An 18,747-nucleotide genomic window follows, 5' to 3' on the forward strand; every position below is an offset into this window, starting at 1 on the left:
GGCTGCCAACTAGACATGGAACCATTGATCACTACCCGTTGAGCCCGACCATCTAGCCAGTTTTCTATCCACCTTACCGTCCATTCATCCAGCCCAGACTTCTTTAACTTGCTGGCAAGAATACTGTGGAAGACTGTATCAAAAGCTTTGCTAAAGTCCAGAAATAGCACATCCACTGCTTTCCCCTCATCCACAGAGCCGGTTATCTCATCATAAGTTGAAGCAGGCCGTGGCCCATATGAAATGCTCCGGTGGGCCGCAGGTTGGGCACCCCTGCTCTGCACCACAGGACTTAATTACGGTCTCATATTTCTTCCTCCAGAAACAAACACCTCCTACTTAACCTGTGTGTATATGCTGAATACTTCCTAAGGCTGTGGAGGTTATAATTAAGGTTTTGTATCCTACTGCAAGGTAGATTCTTTGTTACTGTTTATTATTTGTATTATCATTTCACCTCAGAGCCCCAGTCACAGCTCAGAATCCCATTGTGCTAGGTGCTGCACAAACACACAACAAAAGGGCAGGCCTCGCCCACAAGGAGTTTACAATCTAAGTATAAGGAAAGAGACAAGAGATGGATGGATACAGACAGACAGGGGAGTTACAAGAAAATAATGAGGCAGTATTGATTACCGTGATGGGCAGTGGGGTTAGCACTCCAAGATCTTAATGCTGTCAGGTTTCTTGTAGGCATCATGGCAAAGGAGAGTTTTGAGAAGGGATCTGAAGAACAATAAAGTGGCTTTGTGGCTATTTACAGGAGCTCCTCCCTAGCCTGAGGGACCACACAGGAGAAAGTATGGAGGTGCAGGTGTGCATATTTAACCGGTGGATGATTAAGGCTGACATCATGGGCCAGTTAGAGGTGAGAGCTGACCTTTTGAGACCGAATGAGAGATGACAGGAAGGATGGGAATAGTCCATGAAGGACCTTGAAAGTGAAGACAAGTAGGTTATGTTTGATGTGATAGAGAAGAGGGAGACACTGGAGGGTTGCAAAGAGAGGGGTGACGTTGCGTCATGAGTTGTGTGTAGCATGTTTGCTTATCTGCTGCAAGCAGAAGGAAGTTCCCTGAGAAGGTACAGATTCTGTCACTGTCCGTGGAAATGAGCTGTGTAAATAGTAGGATACAATGAAGAGATGTCTCAATTAGTTTAGCTGTCTCTAGGACTGTGGGAAGCTCTTTGGGGGTGGGACTGTTTTGTTTTGAGTGTTTACAGCTCCTAGCACAATGGCGTCCTGGCCCATGGCTGGGGATCCTAAGAACTATGGTAGTACAAACCAAATACTAATAGTATCACTGTATTTTCAATCCTTCATAACTGTCTGGAAATTTTGGTTGCACAGTTCCTAGCACATAGGATCTCAATTTCTGCTCTGTAGCTGTAGTGGCAGGGGTTAGAAAGTTTAAATTTGACAAGGTGACCCTGCTTATTCAGAAGTGCTTTTGAACGAGCTGATGCAAAGCTATTGAGCTTTGGCCACATCCAGAAGCTTTGAACTTTGCAGTTGTGTCATGCTTTTTTAATGATGGCAGTGATGTTTTTGGCAAGCTATATTTTCATAAGGCAGGTTAGCTGTGCGTGCGGGTGTGGCTAATGGAGCTGCATGGTGCATGCACTCATCTCTTAAGGCAGGGGTGGCCAGTCTGAGCCTGAAAAGGAGCCAGAATTTACCAATGTACATTCCCAAAGAACCACAGTAATACGTCAGCAGCCCCCCATCAGCTCCCCCACCTGCTCCCATTGCCTCCTGCCCACCAGCAGCCCCGCCAATCAGCACCTCCCCCTCCCTCCCCCGCACCTCCCGATCAGCTGTTTCCTGGCATGCAGGCAGCTGGGAGGGGGAGTGGAAGGAGGAGGGCATAGCAGGCTCAGGGGAGAGGGTGGAGTGGGGGCAGGGCCTGTGGCAGAGCCAGGGGTTGAGCAATGAGCACCCCCTGGCACATTGGAAAGTTGGTGCCTGTAGCGCCAGCCCCAGAGTTGGCACCTATACAAAGAGCTGCATATTAACTTCTGAAGAGCCACATGTGGCTCCGGAGTCACAGGTTGGCCACCCCTGCCTTAAGATAAGCCATGCAAGGCAGGACTCCTTAGCACAATCCCACAATGCCCCCACATTTCTTTTCTGCACTGGGGAAGTTTGCTAACTGGTCCAGCTAACCTGATTTTAAAATCAGTTGGCACCACAGTGCAGAGTTGTTTAAGGTGGCCTAACTAGTTTTTCCTTAACTGTTTTTAAGACCACAAGATGAGCAAAACTGGTTCAAGTAAAAATGGGTCAAGCTACCTTAAACCAGCTCTGTACTATGGTTCTAACCAGTTTTAAAATCAGCTAGGACAACTTGTCCATACTTAGACCAATCCTGGAACCTCCTTCCTCTTTAGCAATACAGGAAAGTCTCATTGCCTCTGCCCCTTCTCTGAGGCCCCGCCCCTGCTTGCTCCATCACCCCTCCCGCCATCACTTGCTCTCCCCTACTCTCACTCACTTTCACTGGGCTGGGGCAAAGGTTTGGGGTGTGAGCTCCTGATGGGGCCAGAAATGAAGTGTTCAGGGTGTGGGAGAGGCCTCTGGACTGGGCTGGTCTCATCTTACAGGTGCTGGAAAAACTTGTAAAGGTTTTGCAGGGGAATTAAATGGTTTTAAAGAGCCAGGATCGCTGATAGGATCATTGGCCACAGGAGCTCAAGAGCTGCCGAGAGACAAAGCGGGGGTGAACTGCATTATAACTAGTACCAGAGGGGTCGCCGTGTTAGTCTGGATCTGTAAAAGCAGCAAAGAGTCTTGTGGCACCTTATAGACTAACAGACGTTTGGGAGCATGAGCTTTCGTGGGTGAATACCCACTTCGTCGGCTGCATATTCACCCACGAAAGCTCATGCTCCAAAACGTCTGTTAGTCTGTAAGGTGCCACAGGACTCTTTGCTGCATTATAACTAGTTCTGCTCCTCATCCCAAACAGCAGCGTGCCAAGCCTTGTGATTGCTGGTGTTTTGCTTAAAATCCCAGCTCCTGGATGCCTGTGATTGGGTGAGCAGCGCTACTTCTGTTTTAAACAGACAACTTTTGTAGGCCTGTCAGCAGCGGATAAAAGCTTGGGAAGGTGCCGCCTAAAGGCTGCGTGACCTGCCCGGGAAAGGCCCCGGTGGCTGGTTTTTGCACCCATGAGGCTTTTGCAAGCCAGGCTCGCGCTACGTGAACGGCTGGGGTGGGCGGGGCCGCCTGGCTCGCGTTCAGCGGAGTCACGATGGCTCAGCAGCGCAGCCGGCTGCATTGCAGGGACCCGCTGACTGCTAGGACCCAGCGGAAGGGGCAGTCGGAGCGACGTCATAGCCTGTCTCCCGTGGCGTCACCAGCCTCCTATTTGATTGGCTGATAACGGGGGGAGGCGGGGACGGATTTCTCACGCACAGGCATTGGGTCACGCGGCTGGGGAGGGGGGCGCTCCGTTTCCCCGAGGCAGGCTGGGAGCTGTAGTTCGGGGGTGGAGGCCGTAGGCACGTTCCCCCTTCCGCGCGGGGTGGGCTGAACTCCGTCAGCCAATAAGAGCAGGGGGCGGAGCGCGCGCTAGCAGTAGAAGCCGGCCGGTCCCGGGGTGAGTGACAGCGGGTGCGTAGCTCAGTCGGTGCCTGTGAGGGGAGTCGCTAGCGGGTGAGTGCGGGTCGCGGGCCCGAGGGGGGCAGCGGGGGGTCTGAGGAAAAGACCGGTGGGGGTGGGGGGAAGCTTGGAGGGGTCTGAGGAGGGGAGGCGGGTACCGCGGCGAGGGGGCTCCGCGTAGTGACCGAGCGCTGTAGGGGGCCTGTGGTGGCCGCGGCAGCCGAAGGTCGCGGGGTTGGGGTGTAAGGGAAGCTGGAAGGACACGAGGGTGGTGGGGAGGAGCTGGGCTGAGGCCGTGGAGGGAGGGGGCTGAGACATGAGTAACGGTGGGGGAGGGGAATGTAATGAGGGACCGGGCTAAGCTAGGACTGGGGTAAGGCGGGGGGGGGGGGGATGTAATGAGGAGGGGGCCGGGCTAAGCTAGCACTAGGGTAAGGAGGCGGGGGTGGGTGTGATGTAACGGAGAAGGGTCGCGGGTAACGTCGCCTCTGGGGGAGGGTGCTCCTGCCCGTAAGTGGGTGAGGGGTAAATCTCATGGTGTAGTAACAAATAGGGCCTGTGGGGGTCGCGCTTACAGGTCTCCTTGCGTTAGTCCTTGAGGCTTGGGTGGGGTACCCGCTCCAGGGAGCTTGTCAGAGGTTAGACATACCCCCCCCCACACACACACACACCTCCCTCACCCCTTAAAGCGTTCCAGGTGAGTAAGGTGCTGAGCACATCTTGGGGTTTGATCCCTTAATGATCTGACGTATCAGAGGGGTAGCCGTGTTAGTCTGGTTCTGTAGAAGCAGCAAAGAATCCTGTGGCACCTTATAGACTAACAGACGTTTTGCAGCATGAGCTTTCGTGGGTGAATACCCACTTCTTCGGCTACAAGATATGATCTGAAAATGTCCTGTGCCAAACAAGAGCGTGGCCGTTAGGGGTGTCTCGGGGGGCTGTCCTCATCATGATTCCACTTCCTCCCCAACCCCAGGTCTTCTCTCTGAAAGCCACTTCTGTGACCTCTGGCTGAGTTCAAGGTCATATCTAAACAAATGTGTCATCTTGCATTTGACTAAAAATCCTACTTTCTCCTTCCTTTGGGAGAACGAGAGGGTTTAGTTTTGACTTCATCTTCCCCATTTACCAAAATGTCAGATGCTGTTTTGCATCTTTTGTAGGTGCTGTAGGTCTCATTTTATAGTTAAGGGCTCTAAAGGCATTTGAAATGGTTACTTATCTAGTAAGAAGATTGTCATAGCTTCTAAATACTGACAATCAGATTAGACCAGATATGTTCATAAAGTATTGTGATTTCTCTCCTTGCACACCATATGTATGTTATAGTGGTTTAAACTTGGTTGTGAAAATATAAATAAGCCAAACCTTTTTTTTCTTCAAATTCAGGTGTATATGTCTATATTTAAACACTAATGGCATCAGAATTATGATTTGTCATATGCATATAGAGTAACTTGGTTTTTTTAATAAATAAGCACTTTACAAATTACTTAAATACCATGGGGCATTTATTCTGATGAGAGTCCATTTTACACTGCACTGTCTGAGATTGAAAGTTTTGTGAGGCAGACTCTCTTTATGCCCTGCTGTGCTGAGGACATTGTTAGGAAAACTCAAAACAATAAAAATATATCCTAATCAGCCTGGGTAAGAGGTCTGCAGTAGTTACTGAACTGACCATCTAAAGTCAGGGTTTTGTTTTTTTTTGGCACTCCTGAATTTATAGAAAGAATTGCACTAGTGTCAGAATCTGAAGAAGGAAGTAATCTGTGGTGACAGACACTTTTTTTTTTTTAATCCTTCCCTATGAATGAGCTTGCTGAAAATACTTAAACTGGGTCACTGGCAAGCCTTGACATAAGGTTTTCTTCTTTTTTTTTTTTTTTGTAGCCATCAGTCTGAACAGTGGTGTTCTGCTCTAAGCAGCTGTTCCTTTTCACCACTCAATCTTGATAGAAAAAAAATCTTTCAATGAACTTTTTTTAATTGCAGATGAAATAGTGTTGCATGAGAAAAGTATTCACTGATGTGGGAATGATAATCCATTTATTTTTAAAAGGTTGACATGTCCCACATGCAAGCTATGGTGTGTCTATCAAACATACTCCTGCGGGTCTGATATCAATACTAGACCCAGTACCTATTCTCTTTAAATATTAGGCTTCTGGCTCTTCAGTAAAAATCTGAGTTGACATAGTTTAAACTTAAACAAAGTGAAATATACTGGAGGTGAATTTTTCCCTGCTTGTCAAATGTGCTGGCTGACCTTCCTTAGTGGCTTATTGTTTTTCCTCACAAAATATTTTGGAGACTCTTTCTCTTCCCCTCCTCCCACTTAAAATCCAGTGCCAGCATGGATGAGTAGCCCCACAGAAATGAATTGATATGGTGGAAGACAAAAAATTTGCAAGGAAAATGCTTCTGGTCTAAGCTCTCACTGGCTTATTTGTGGAAAAATCAGAATTGACTGTGCCTTTCATGAAGGTGCTGGGAACTCTATTCTTTGTGTGGAAAGTATGACAGCCATTAGGCAACAGCTTCCTTTCTCTGTCACCAGTCTGTTTGATATGGAATTACTCTACCAAAGCACATTCTTATTCTTGTATTGTAAAAGTCATGCCTACGTGCTGAGGTTTTAAAGTCATAAAATTGAATTTAGCTTGGTGGTATAGATAAACATTGTAGTAAAGTGGATTAAGCCATGCACCATCTCATCAGTTCAAAGTTTTTTGACTTGTATCTGGTTTCTAACTGAATATACAGTGGAAGTTACTATGCTTTATATACTTGTGGTGCTTTCAAAGTCTTACATCTAAAGAACTCTCAAACATGAAAAAACTGTTAAATTCTAAAGTAGACTTTCTTCTTCTCTGCAGTCAACATGTCATCCAGTCAGGAATCAGCTCTTCCTAGCTATGAGACTGATATCAGCCAGACATCAAAACTGATCAGAAAATCTAAAGAGTCACCCTTTGTACCAGTTGGTAAGTTTCACTTTCACAATGCAATGATGCTGTGGAGTAAGACAAGTAAATCTGGGAAAATACACAGTTGCATAAGTGTTCTTGTAATGGGTGGTGATTATAGTAAACTTAGTCACACACTACAAACAGGAAGTTACTGTGAAATGTTACTTCCTCATAAGGTATGGTACTGTTAGTAATTTGGCCCTACCTCTTGTACCTATCATGGTGTTCTACCTGAATTAATACTCTAGCTTTATCAAACACTGTAGACTTAGTGTCTGTTTTCCTTGTAATTCCCTCTGTCTTCCATTTAAAAGATAGTTGCTTACACACACCTTATTTCAATTTTTGGGTAGTGGATCCTATACTTGGGGAAACATATCTTGCAGCAAGCCCAGAAGTCTGGCAGTAGAGGGCTGTCACAGTTAAAGGTAACTGCACCTGTATTCCCTCTCTGTGGCCCAGCAAGGGCACCCATTTTAGGCTTCCAACTCTCGTGGCCATCACCTCTCTTGGGTGGCAATGTGAGTGTCTTCCCTTCTGACCTGGATACTTCCAGGCTGAGCAGTTCCCAGCCTTCATTGTTGTTCCCAGCAAGACAGACTGCCTAAGCAGACCTGTTTGCTTTCTCGTCAGAGACTAACAGTGTTAACTGCCCATTGTTTAGGTACCATACAGCTCTTTCTATGCAAGCCTATTTATTCTTAGGATAAAAGAATTAGAGAAAACATATTAAAAACAACACAAAGACCTACACACATGCTTACCAGAGATCACCCCAGTTCCAACCTGGGCTCTGGCAGGTGATTAGTCCTTCAAACCCCACAATGGGATCTCTTCTTTGGTCACAAATTCACAACAGCCTCAGCTCAGAACTATCACCCTCATGACTCTAAATCACTGCTTTATCCAGTCTGTACCTATTCAGTCTCTTCAAAGGTCATCAGCCAGGCAGTGGGGTTTTTTTGCTCAAAAGGAAGCTTCAAAAGGGGGTGGGTCACTTCCATCCCCCTAGCCCTAAGTATTTCCTAGGAAATCCACTTCACACATTGTCCCCAAAAGTCCTTTGAAATTCCTATTATTTCCCAGAGACTGCATTAATTAGCTTCATAGGGAAGCTATATAACCAATTGGATTTTTAATGCAATGGACTCTTAAAATACTTAATTCAGTAAGGTTTAACTTAATTCCATTAGGCTTGTCCAGGATGTCATCTCACAGGGACTATATCTGGTCACATCAGAGACTGCCAAATTAATAAGTGACTAGACATTTTAAAAAAGTGTGAACTTGCCTCCTGCTAAACTGATAGCTGTAGGTGCTGAAGTCTTTTAGTTGAAGCAATGGACTCAAATCAGACCTTGTGATACCCCCTTCAAGTGAGAGGATAGTTCAGTATCCATGACCATTAGTCCTTGGTTTTTCTGCTGAGACCCATAGAAAGGCTTCGGGGTGGGCTACTAACAAGAGTACCACGTGTAGGGAGTTCTCTTAATGTGGATGTTAGTCCAGTTTCTAATTGGAAAAAGATACCACTAAAATTGCTTCCTATATGAACCAAGCAGCCATCAAATGATAACTTTTGGTTGATACTAGTCTGAACTGCATTTAATTTAATGATCTAGAAGTGAAATGCTATGTCCATTGCCAGAATCTAGTTATCCAGTTCCCATGACCTTGGGAGATTTGCTGTCTAGGCTGCTGGAGCCCAGTGTAAATGTAACAACCTCTATACATGCGCAAGCTTTTCCAAGTTTTGGTTTTGAAACAATTTTCAGATCTTGTGTCAGAACTAGTTCACAGGCCCTAAAGTGTACACAAATTTGGTTTAACCTTATTGCTACATAAATGACCCACGTGCAGGTGTGGGTCTACAGTCTCCTCACGTGGACTAGTGACTTGTATTTGGGGGTAAGAGAAATCATAACCCAGTTATCTAGGCAATTATTGGCATAGGAATACATACACAATGCAACAAATTTAATAGGTACCTTCCTATGAAACTATGGCATGTAACTGATTCCAAATAGAGAATGTAAGTTCCCAGAAACTGGGAATTGCAGGAGGTAAAATACTAGTGCACATGAGAGCATGTAAATAGGCCATTGCCTGCAAGGTTCAGGCTTGGGGAGTGTCTTTAGCTTTTTCCACAGACAGAAGAAAAAGTTCAACTAAAATGTGTCCTCTGTTAAGCTGACTCTCCAATGCATGGGAGAAATAACATGACATGTCCAATGCCAGTGTTCAAGTGAATCCAAGGTCAAGCTTGACACATACAAACAATAACAATCTTCATTTGTGGGTGTGTAGACCAAAAAATCTAGCACTGCTATTAGTGCATGGATGCAGTTTGAAATTTGTTCAGAGTTGAATTTGAGAGCTCTTATTTGTTTTTGAACTACAGCTCTAAGGGCATGCCTCTGAAAAGAGGAGGCAGTTAAATTTGCTCTTATGGCAGTTTCTGACCAGTATCAAAGCAGCCGTGACATCCACTAAGGCTGCTATCCCCATCTGTCTTCCTGGAAGGAATGTTGTGCAATGATGTGCCATGTCTTAGGGTGTTTTTTTTTTAACCTAGTTCTCCAGTAATGGAGTACCAAAACTCTGTTGGGGGTCCAGTCTGGACTGGCTTCTGGATCAGGCTAGACATCACTTGGGTGGGAAAGGAATTACCCATAAACTAATAGCCCACTGAACATAAGCTAACACTGTAGTTACTGTTAGGTGTTAATGATGGGGCTAAAACACTTGGGGGAGGGGGTTTATAAGTAGCTTTTGCTTTAAAAGTCAACAACTTAAAATTTAACAAGTCTTGTGAGGAATGTAATATCGTGTAATTACTAAATGCTTGTTTACCTTGCTTTATAGGGATGGCTGGTTTGATTGCAGTTGTAGGCTATGGACTATACAAACTGAAGCACAGAGGCAATACAAAAATGTCTGTTCACCTGATTCACATGCGCGTGGCAGCCCAGGGCTTTGTTGTTGGAGCAATGACATGTGGTATGTATAACACAGGCAGCTGTTGTCCAGCCCTAGTTACCTCTTAATGATGGCAGACTTACTTTAAAAGTGTTCTTTACACTAAAGGATAAATGTCTTGGAGTAGCTTGTAAACCATCAACTATTTCTAACTGTACTGGAAACTTGCAAACACATAAGCTCTTTTAGTGAGGCTGAGCTAGTAAACTGGTTTCTTTGCTCAGTATCAAACATGGATACCTAGATACCAGGCATACTAAATGTTATGAACACATCTCTCCGGTTTCTCCCTTCACTATTTACACACATGCATGAAATTGTATTAACATTCAGGGAACTTAGCACGTTTGTAAAAAGAATCAAGCGAAGTCAGTGAAGAAAACAAAGAATACAAAGAATACAAAGAATGCCCCATGCATGTTGTGGATATTCTAAGGTGTTTGAAGAAAGCAGAAGAGTTCAGAAAGGCTTAATTGTCAAATAACTCTCTTAAACTCATTTCTCCATGGGAAAGATTAGCAGTTGTCTACATTTTTGCATCTAAATTGAAGGTATAGCTACACCATAAATCACACTAGCTCTGATACCAACAGTATGTAGAGAACCCTGTTTGTGTGTTATGTCTTTCATTTTAACAAATGAATTGTGGCTATTACTGAAATTCTAGATGGGAAGTGAAATTATAAAGAATATAGACTCATATTTTCTTCTCTTGCTAGTAGTCTTCCTGGCTGCAGCTAGTTCTTGAAATAGTCTTCTCCTTTAATAAAGGATGTATATTTAACAACTGCTTTGCTTGTGTTTTTGTATTTCAGGTGTGCTCTACTCAATGTATCGGGAATACCTGGCAAAACCCAAGGAGTAAAAAAAATAAATATAACTGAAATCTGTGCTTGGTGGTGGTGGTCTATGTATCTTAGTTATAGACCTCACATTGAGGTGTCTTTTTTTTTAATTAAAAACAAAAAGAGAGAAAAAAGAGTGGGAAATAAAATAAAAATTCATGGATGTGGTTCTACAATACTGCACATGTCTTGAACCTTTTAGGTTGCCAGTCTGGATCTAGCACAAGGTGGTGGTGACAAAGCTACCATAATCTGCTGGCTTTCTTAGACTGAGACTACCATGCCCACTAGGAACTTGTGTATTGTACAGCACAGTGCCTCTCTTCCCTTTCCCACCCAGTCTCCCTACACAACTAATAATTTATGGCATTCTTGACCAGAAGTCCAAGGATTGTAAATAGGTCTGGAACTCAAACAACCTTCTTTCACTGGAGTGGTGGTCCCTCAAGCGCATGGCTGAAGCACCTAGGAAAGTCTGCGGGGAGAATGTTGTATTCCTGCCTATGTTGTCTCTGTCCTGTAGATAAAAGGACTTCAGTCTCTAAGGCTATAATCCAGCACTTTCACTAGCACTAAACTCACTCAAAATAATTCTTAAATTTGCATAGAACAAAATGGTTTTAAAACTAAAAATAGGTTTTGTTTTAATTTGAAGCATGAGCTGAGCATTCACTAGTGGATAAAACTATTTAAACATATTTATTACACAATACTAATAATTGAGGCCCAGAAGCCCTATTTTTAATAAATTATGGATTGCAGCTTCTGAGATTGAGTTTGGTAACTGCTCATTTATTTTTGCAGTATTAGGTGTATGATGTAACATTTTAAAATGACATTTTGAAAACTAAATCTACTTGAAGTGATGTATTTTAAGTATGTAATTAGAATGCCTGACTTAATTTGTGTGATATTGCTGTTTCAATGGAAGTTCTAAACTTCTTAGACCTTTGCCTTTATTATCCTTGGTGTGAGATCATATGGAGTGTTCTTCCATTAGTGATTTATGGTAACTTCATTAAAATCTGGTCTCAACGCCAAATGTATTGATCAAGTGAAGCACATCTGTAAACTTCCACTTTCTCGAACTTGCTGGCATTCCATGGAGATAGCCTGGTGTCTAACAGTGTTTGTAATAAATACAGTAAGCAACTCCAACCTGTCTCATTTTTACTGTGAATGTGACAGGGGGAGAGCTGAGGGGCATTGCTGGGTTCACACACAAGCAGTATGAGGGAATCTCCTGATGATGTGAAACTCAAATCCACCTTCAGGCTTTCTGGCCCTCCTGTCCCCTCTCTATGGGAATGGTTGCTGCGGGAACTACCTCCTACTCCAAGATGGGAGATGGCTTGGGAGCAGGCTGATGGAGTGGGCTCATGGTGCTGCCTGGCCCTTTGGGGGATGGTTGAGGGGATATGGATCACAGGAGTTCAATGACTTGCACCCTATGAGGGATTGCAGGCAGTAATGGTGGGAGGCTGGGATCTTGGGGGTGCTGTGTAGGATGGCCCCATTTTCCCTTTGAGGAAATATGATCATCTAGGAGGCTAGCCTGAGCCCTCCTCTTCCCTGCCCCACATGGTACTGGCCTGAGACACTTGTCTGAGCCCCCCTTCCAACATGGGGCTGGGGCTGGTGTTGCTGGCCTCCTGAGCCCCCCTGCAGGGCTAGTGTTGGCATTGCTTCTTGCTCAAGCCGTCCCTACCTGCATGAGGCTGGGGCTAGTGTCAGTGCTTGCCTGAGCCTTGTCTACCCCCCCTGTGTGGGGCTGGCATCACCGCTTGCCTCCCTGCACATTCCTCTGCACCCCACTTTTTTGACAAAATGGCATTGTCCCGTTTGTTCTTGCCCATTGATCAAGTTGGCAAGCGCAAAGGGGACAAAGACCTACTTTTGCCAAAAAAGTCAGGATGGCCAGTACAGGGCTTTAAAAAGTCCTGTCCTAGCCAAAACACGATGTATGGTCATCTTAGTGCTGTGGGATGTGCAGTGGGTTTGGCAGAGGATACCTGGGCTTTGACTGGAGCTAGCTACAGGTCATACCGCAGATGTGTGTGGGGGGTGTGGTGAAGGACTCCTGAGTGGGGCAGTGGAAGGTGGAGCACTTCTCTCTGTGGCCCTGGGAGGAGGAGTTGGACTTATCCTGTGCCTCTGGGGCATGAGAAGGTGATTGTAGCCAAGTTTATAGGCTGATGGGGGCACTAAGCAGAGGTGCTGGGATAAGGGTGGTACCAAGCTGACCCCCTTGGTAGAGGGTAGCATTGAGCTGTGCCTGAAGGATGCATGGAGGTACTGATGGGCCCTGGGGAGGGGTTGGCAGTGGCACTGATGCTTAATTGTAATGTAGAATACCCATGTAATGCAATATGTCCACAGATAATTGATGTACCTGTGCCCATGTACATATCTATGGATATTTATATATATACTGGACTCCTTAGCCATTTGTGATGCTGCAGCATCACACAGAAACTTTCCTCACACTATGAAACTATTTTAGCATGGTGATGTATCTGTGGCCCTGAGGAATTGCATAACAAAAATGTGGGATAGGGCCAGATTTAGTGTGTGGATTAATAGAACTATCCACCAAATTCTAGTCCACATGTCAGGCAGGTATAGCATGAAGATCTGCTTAGGGTACATAGATTGTTAATTGTGCAGGATGAGACTTCTGTCAGTGGATGGATTTATCGCCCCAATATGCAAATTATCCCATACAACATGTTAAGGCTGTTGGAGGAGAAAGTATTACCCTTAGTTACCACTTAAAAGGGCCTACATGTTTATTGTATGTAAATTGGAAAAATTATTCAAAAGGAGGATATTGTAAAATACGATCATGCCTTATTTGGTACAAGGAATTGTTTATGGAATGTGGAAAAATAAGGCCCACTAAAACCTCCATGACAGAAAGAGAATTGGTATGGCATAATTTGGAGCATGAAGATGTAGGGGGCTGTGAGGCCTGTAGTCAGACCACACTTCCAACTACACTTGGACCTTGATAGTATGCTTCTAGTTTATTGTTTGAAATCATGGTTCAGGAACCCAAAATTGACCAAAGTCCCAACAATAGCCATCCCAGGATGAGGGATGTCCCATCCTGCATTCAGGACCAGCTAGAGGTCTCACTACCATCCCTTTCCCCAGAGTTCTGATTAACATAGTTCAATTCACGCACATCCCATTGGTATTAAACCTGATTGTTGGCACGTGGGCCAATCTGAATATTGTAAATGTACCAAAGTTGCGTCTTCCTTTTCAGTGCTCCTGGTGGATAAGATAACAGCTTATCAGCACCAAGGACAGGATCTTGCCAGTTTAGGAGTACACTCAGAACATGTACACCCATATGCAAAAACATGGTCTTGATCCCTTGGGAGTTTGGATCCGCAACAGGATTGTTTGGAACAGGAATGTCAATTTGGAATCGGGGGGATGTAGAGAAAATTTGTAGGCATATTAACTGGGTTGCAGGAGGAAGCTAACAAGGTGGTAAACCCAATATTAAAGGGTCTTCAGTGATTGTCTACTTGCAGAAAGAGTCACTATTTAAAATATGCATAAAATAGCCCTGTTGTTTCATGAAACCCAGACAGAAATTAATCAGCTAATTGTCCATAACAATGAGCAAGAGAGAAACAAATATAGGGGAAATGAAATTATTTGTTCTGAACAGGGAGACTATATATTAAGCACCATAACATCTGCTTTTCAATTTCTTGAACTAGGCAAGGTTCCAGACCTCATTAAGGATACTGTCCTAAGTGTTTTGGGGTCTATGGAAGGGAAAGAGAATTGTTTGCAGCATTGCCAACACATTTTTTTTGGCATGATTTGGTATATGGGATCTGACTCCATACCCCAGTCAAGATTCTTGTTATTTAACAAGGAGTTGCATATTGACAAAATCCTTGTATGTCTAATTCACATTCTCTTTGCCTGTGTTTGATCCAGATGAGAATGTGTATAGCCAATGGACTACTGTCCATTCAATAGGTCACTTTGAAGATGACATCTGCTGAGAGCAACTCGATGAACCCTCATTGGTGGTTTTCCATCCAGAAACTCAAACCTGGAAAACCCTATGGACAGTCTGTTGCTCTGAAAAAGGGTCAATCTGTTAGGTGTGATGTGTTTGAGATAGATGCAGTTTTGTGTGGAATGGAGTATGGGTACCAACAGCAGACTCGATCAGCGGCTTACTCAGTTTGACTGACCAAGTGGAAAGCACCAACAAAGAAAGTGGCTTATAGTGGACAGGGACGGTATCATGTAATTACTAACTACCAAAAATCTAATCATGGGTGATTCAACTGTTCAGTCACAAACCCAAACTTTCATTTTGTTCCAACCCAACATGTCCTTATAGGGTAAATAGCACTTTCTCCATCTCTGTATTCAAAAAACAGTTATTTGTTCTAGTCCCGACTATCAGGATCTAGCTATGCAGAGTTCACCAACTTTTCATGCACCTATCTCGCCACTTGACTTAAAATTAAAACACCTTATGGAAAGGTACAGGTTTAATAGAAACAGAGTTCAGTCGATGAAGCAGTACAAACATATAGCAGGTTAATGAAGTGATGGGCATATGATGTAACACTTTAAATTACTTTTTGAAACTACAACTGTACTTGAAGTGATGCATTTTGGTATGTAATTACAGTCAGTGCCTAATTTAATGTGAGTGATATTGCTGTATCAGTGGAAGCTCTACTGCTTAGCCTCTTGGCCTCTATTAATCTTGGTACCAGATAGGACAGTGGTCCTCAAACTTTTGTACTGGTGACCCAACAGCAAGCCTCTGAGCGCAACTCCCCTTCTACATTAAAATCACTTTTTTATATATTTAACACCATTATAAATGCTGGAGGAAAAGTGGGGTTTGGGGTGCAGGCTGACAGCTCGCAACCCCACCCTCCCATGTAATAACCTGGCAACCCCCCTGAGGGGGTCCCAACCCCCAGTTTGAAAACCCCTGAGATAGGGTGACCAGACGTCCCGATTTTATAAGGACAGTCGCGATTTGTGGGTCTTTTTCTTATATAGGCTCCTATTACACTCCCTCCGCCCCCTCACGATTTTTCACATTTGCTGTCTAATCACCCTACACAGGATGACAGGGATCGATTCAGGGGAACTTCACTGACATCGGCTCGCAAAGGAAAGCCCCAGGGATGGATCATGGGAAGCAGGATTCTGCAAATGTCCATTCTCCGGAACTTGGGGCACTGCTGCCCGCAGATACAGTCCGTGCAGCCTGACGCACTGGGCACCCCCAGCCCGCCCCACGAGGGGCCCCGCCCCGCCTGCTCCCACACGAGCGGCGTCGCTTCAGGAAATGCCCCGGATGTCGTAAAACTCCAAGCCGCTCGCCTCTGCTTTCCGGCCGCCCCGTCTCCGCGGGGATGGTTGCTGGGGGAACCGCACCGCGTCCTCCTCCGGGAGGCGGCTCGGCCAGCGGGCTCTCGGCTTGGGCTTGGGCGGGTGGCGCTGCCCGGCCCCCTGGGGGGCGGGGGCTGAGGGGACGCGGGAGCTGCAGGGGAGTCGCAGCCCGTGAGGAGCCGCAGGAGGTGGGTGCGGGGTGTCGCGGGACCCCTGGGCTTCGGGTGGAGCTGGGTCCAGGCCGTGCCCCGTGGGGGGAGGGGACTCCTCCCTGTGCCCCTGGGGTTAGGGGCTCCAGGCCTCTGGGCTGGGAGGCTCCTCTCTGAGCTCTTGGGGGGCGGGGGGTTCCAGGCCAGGCCTCTGGGGCTGGAGGGGGTTCCAGGCCGGGCTTTGGGGTGGGGTTCCAGGCCGGGCCTCTGGGGCCGGAGGGGGGGTTCCAGGCCAGGCTTTGAGGTGGCTCCAGGCCGGGTCTCTGGGGTGGGTGGGGGTACTCCTCTCTATGCCCATGAGATGGGGGGGGGCGAGGACTTCTCTCTGTGCCCCTGGGGGGAGGGGTTGGCACTGTCTTGTGCACTGGGGGTGCCCCCAGCCAATGCCTTTGCAGTGGCAGGAGCTGGCTTCAGCCTGTACACCTGGGCTGAGGGCTGGGGGTGCTAAGCTAGGACACCGATGCTGAGCTGTAATGTAGGATACCTCTGTAAAGCGATATGGCCACTAATAATTGCTATACGTCTGTGCGTTTGCCCCCTGAGCCCCTGCATATGTCTGTGGAGACTTATATTATATATGTACTAGACTCTTTAGCCACTTGCGATGCTGCACCATGACGCACAGGAACTGAACTACATTGGCACTTACACCATCGTCTTTCGAGAGGGATGGTTGCCATTCATTCATTCATTCATTCATTCAGATGTATGTTTATATTCTTGTATGGATAATACGTGAAATAATTTTTCATCACTCTAGATGTGTTTTCTTACCTTGGGTTTTTTTGTTTTTTTTTAAGAACATGCCTGAGTTATTTTTTCTTTTAAAAAACACTCTTGGAATATGTCTAGCACTGGGTAGACCATCCTGGAGATTTAAATCTGCGACCCACAGACAACAACAGTACAGCCTTCCCCACACTGCCCTATTTAGTGCCTCAATCCTATTTTGATCGGACTGTCTGGAGGGAAACTGTACTTTGTTCTTCATGCTTGTGAAATCTTTTTTTCAAGGATGCACAATCTGGTCATGCTCCCCCTGCTGGACACTCAGCAGTCTGTTGTGAAGGGATCCAAACACAATCCCACGTGCCTTTAGCTTGCTGGAGCTGGACAGAGTTTAGGTACTGTTTCTGACTTTGGGTCTCTAGACATGCACTCCTGCTGTAGACCACACATCTGACACGCCTCTTGGCAGTGGGGACCCTGCAGCTCAATTGCCTGAGTCCTGAAACTAGTGTTGTCTCCCTCAAGCCTTCCCAGCAGCACTTCTGTGTTCCCCAGAATTCCACTGAAGGTATGAACCTTCTGGTTTACATTTTACCTCTTCAACGGCCCGTGACAGTGAACACCAACAGACACACAGACTCTGCACAGGATTCTTAAACATCATTCTTTACTTAGCACAAGCAACATAAAGATCTATTCAAAATAATGAACACAGGTCAGTGCTGAAACAAAGGCGAGGTGAGTGGGGCACTTGCCTCGGGCATGCAAAGTGGAGGGGTGCAGCTCTACCGCTAGCAGCGGTGCTTTGGCGGCAGCTCTCTCTTCTTCAGCAGCGGGTTCCTGAGTCCCCCTCGGAGGGAAAGACCTGCTGCCGAATTGCCACCGCCGCTTCATTCATAATTCGGCAGCAGGTCCTTCCCTACGACAGAGACTCAGGGACCCACTGCCAAATTGCCACCGAAGATCCTGGAGCCGGCCCTTGCCTCGAGTGCAAAAATTCCTTGTTACGGCTCTGACACAGGTCTATGTTTCCCTGCCTCAGTTTCATACCCCTCTGGAGAGCTCTTTGGACTTGAGTGGAGCACTCTGAAAAGTCTGAAATCCTTCCCTCAACTTCCTGGTTTCTCTCCAGAATCATAGAGCCTGAATAAGTCAGCTAACATTTTTCTGATCCTTTGCTGGTCTTGCAGTTAAACTGGACCCCCACTATGAAAACATTCCTCCTGTCTTTTCCTCTCTCCTATGTGTGTGTCTCTGTGTCTCAAGTTTATATGTCCTGCCTAGCATGACCTGATTTTATAGGAACAGTCCTGACTTTTGGGTCTTTTTCTTATATAGGCTCCTATTATCTCTCACCCCCGTCCCAGTTTTTCACACTTGCTGTCTGGTCACCCTAGTCCTACCTCTACCTTGTTTCTTTGTTATTCTGCTGAGGATTTTCCGCTCCTGCTTCTCTGCTCAGGCAGCCTCCTTAGCATACCCATTGTGGAGTCAGAGCACAGTCATTAAGGATAATGACTCTGCATTGTCCCTGGTCTGCAGGGCTGCCCGGGGGTGGGGGGGGCAAGTGGGGCAATTTGCCCCGGGCCCCACAGGGGCCCCGTGAGCCCTGTCCCAGCATCAGTCCAGGTCTTCAGTGACCGGATGCCTTTCAATGCTGCCGAAGACGTGGAGCGACTGAAGCCCCCCCTGCTGAAATGCCGCCGAAGACCCGGACTGCCGCCAAGTAAGTACAAGCACCGCAGCTCCCCCACATTGCCCCAGGCCCCCTGAATCCTTTGGGCGGCCCTGCTGGTCTGGTGGGTATGAGCAGCAGCCCCTATCAACAAATGGTGGGTTCCACATTCACACAGAGGTAGGGTGACCAGACAGCAAATGTGAAAAATCGAGATGGGGGTGGAGGGTAACAGGAACCTATATAAGAAAAAGACCCAGAAAATCAGGACTGTCTCTATAAAATCAGGACATCTGGTCACCCTACACAGAGGTGTATTCCATGATATAACAATAACTTC

General features: G+C 46.2%; 2 protein-coding genes across 11 annotated transcripts in view; both read left to right on the plus strand.

The window, feature by feature from the left end:
* The first annotated feature begins 927 nt into the window (after nucleotides 1-927).
* On the plus strand, nucleotides 928-11,558 carry HIGD1A (HIG1 hypoxia inducible domain family member 1A). 3 transcript variants are annotated; one of them, XM_039528087.1, is made up of 4 exons: nucleotides 928-951; nucleotides 6,484-6,591; nucleotides 9,442-9,576; nucleotides 10,371-11,558. In XM_039528087.1, the coding sequence occupies exons 2-4, from the start codon at nucleotides 6,489-6,491 to the stop codon at nucleotides 10,418-10,420; spliced, it is 288 nt and encodes a 95-aa protein (XP_039384021.1). In that variant the 5' UTR covers nucleotides 928-951; nucleotides 6,484-6,488; the 3' UTR covers nucleotides 10,421-11,558. The 3 variants fall into 3 exon arrangements, with proteins under 3 accessions (XP_039384021.1, XP_039384019.1, XP_039384020.1); XM_039528085.1 differs by lacking the exon at nucleotides 928-951 and adding an exon at nucleotides 3,502-3,658; XM_039528086.1 differs by lacking the exon at nucleotides 928-951 and adding an exon at nucleotides 3,578-3,602.
* A 4,240-nt stretch (nucleotides 11,559-15,798) lies between these two features.
* CCDC13 (coiled-coil domain containing 13) overlaps nucleotides 15,799-18,747 on the plus strand; it is a 34,864-nt gene continuing 31,915 nt past the window's right edge. For 4 of the 8 annotated variants that reach the window (XR_005595049.1, XM_039527340.1, XM_039527341.1 and 1 more), the window contains exon 1: nucleotides 15,799-15,982. Coding sequence is in view for 4 of the 8 variants with exons in the window: in XM_039527340.1 (XP_039383274.1) it covers nucleotides 15,818-15,982 (165 nt within the window). In the remaining 4 variants the exon portion in view is untranslated. Of the gene's footprint in view, nucleotides 15,983-16,454; nucleotides 16,710-18,281; nucleotides 18,459-18,747 lie in introns of those variants that run through there. The other 4 variants (XM_039527344.1, XM_039527342.1, XM_039527343.1 and 1 more) reach the window with 4 other exon arrangements.

The sequence above is a fragment of the Mauremys reevesii genome, linkage group 2 (genome assembly GCF_016161935.1).
Source record: "Mauremys reevesii isolate NIE-2019 linkage group 2, ASM1616193v1, whole genome shotgun sequence".
NCBI lineage: Eukaryota > Metazoa > Chordata > Testudines > Geoemydidae > Mauremys > Mauremys reevesii.

What these genes read in the sequence shown, in the direction of transcription:
- HIGD1A (XM_039528087.1), top strand. Translation starts at nt 6,489, where the DNA reads ATGTCATCCAGTCAGGAATCAGCTCTTCCTAGCTATGAGACTGATATC. An exon ending in GTCACCCTTTGTACCAGTTG is followed by an intron (nt 6,592 to 9,441) that starts GTAAGTTTCACT and finishes CTTGCTTTATAG; the next exon opens with GGATGGCTGGTTTGATTGCA. An exon ending in TGTTGGAGCAATGACATGTG is followed by an intron (nt 9,577 to 10,370) that starts GTATGTATAACA and finishes TTTGTATTTCAG; the next exon opens with GTGTGCTCTACTCAATGTAT.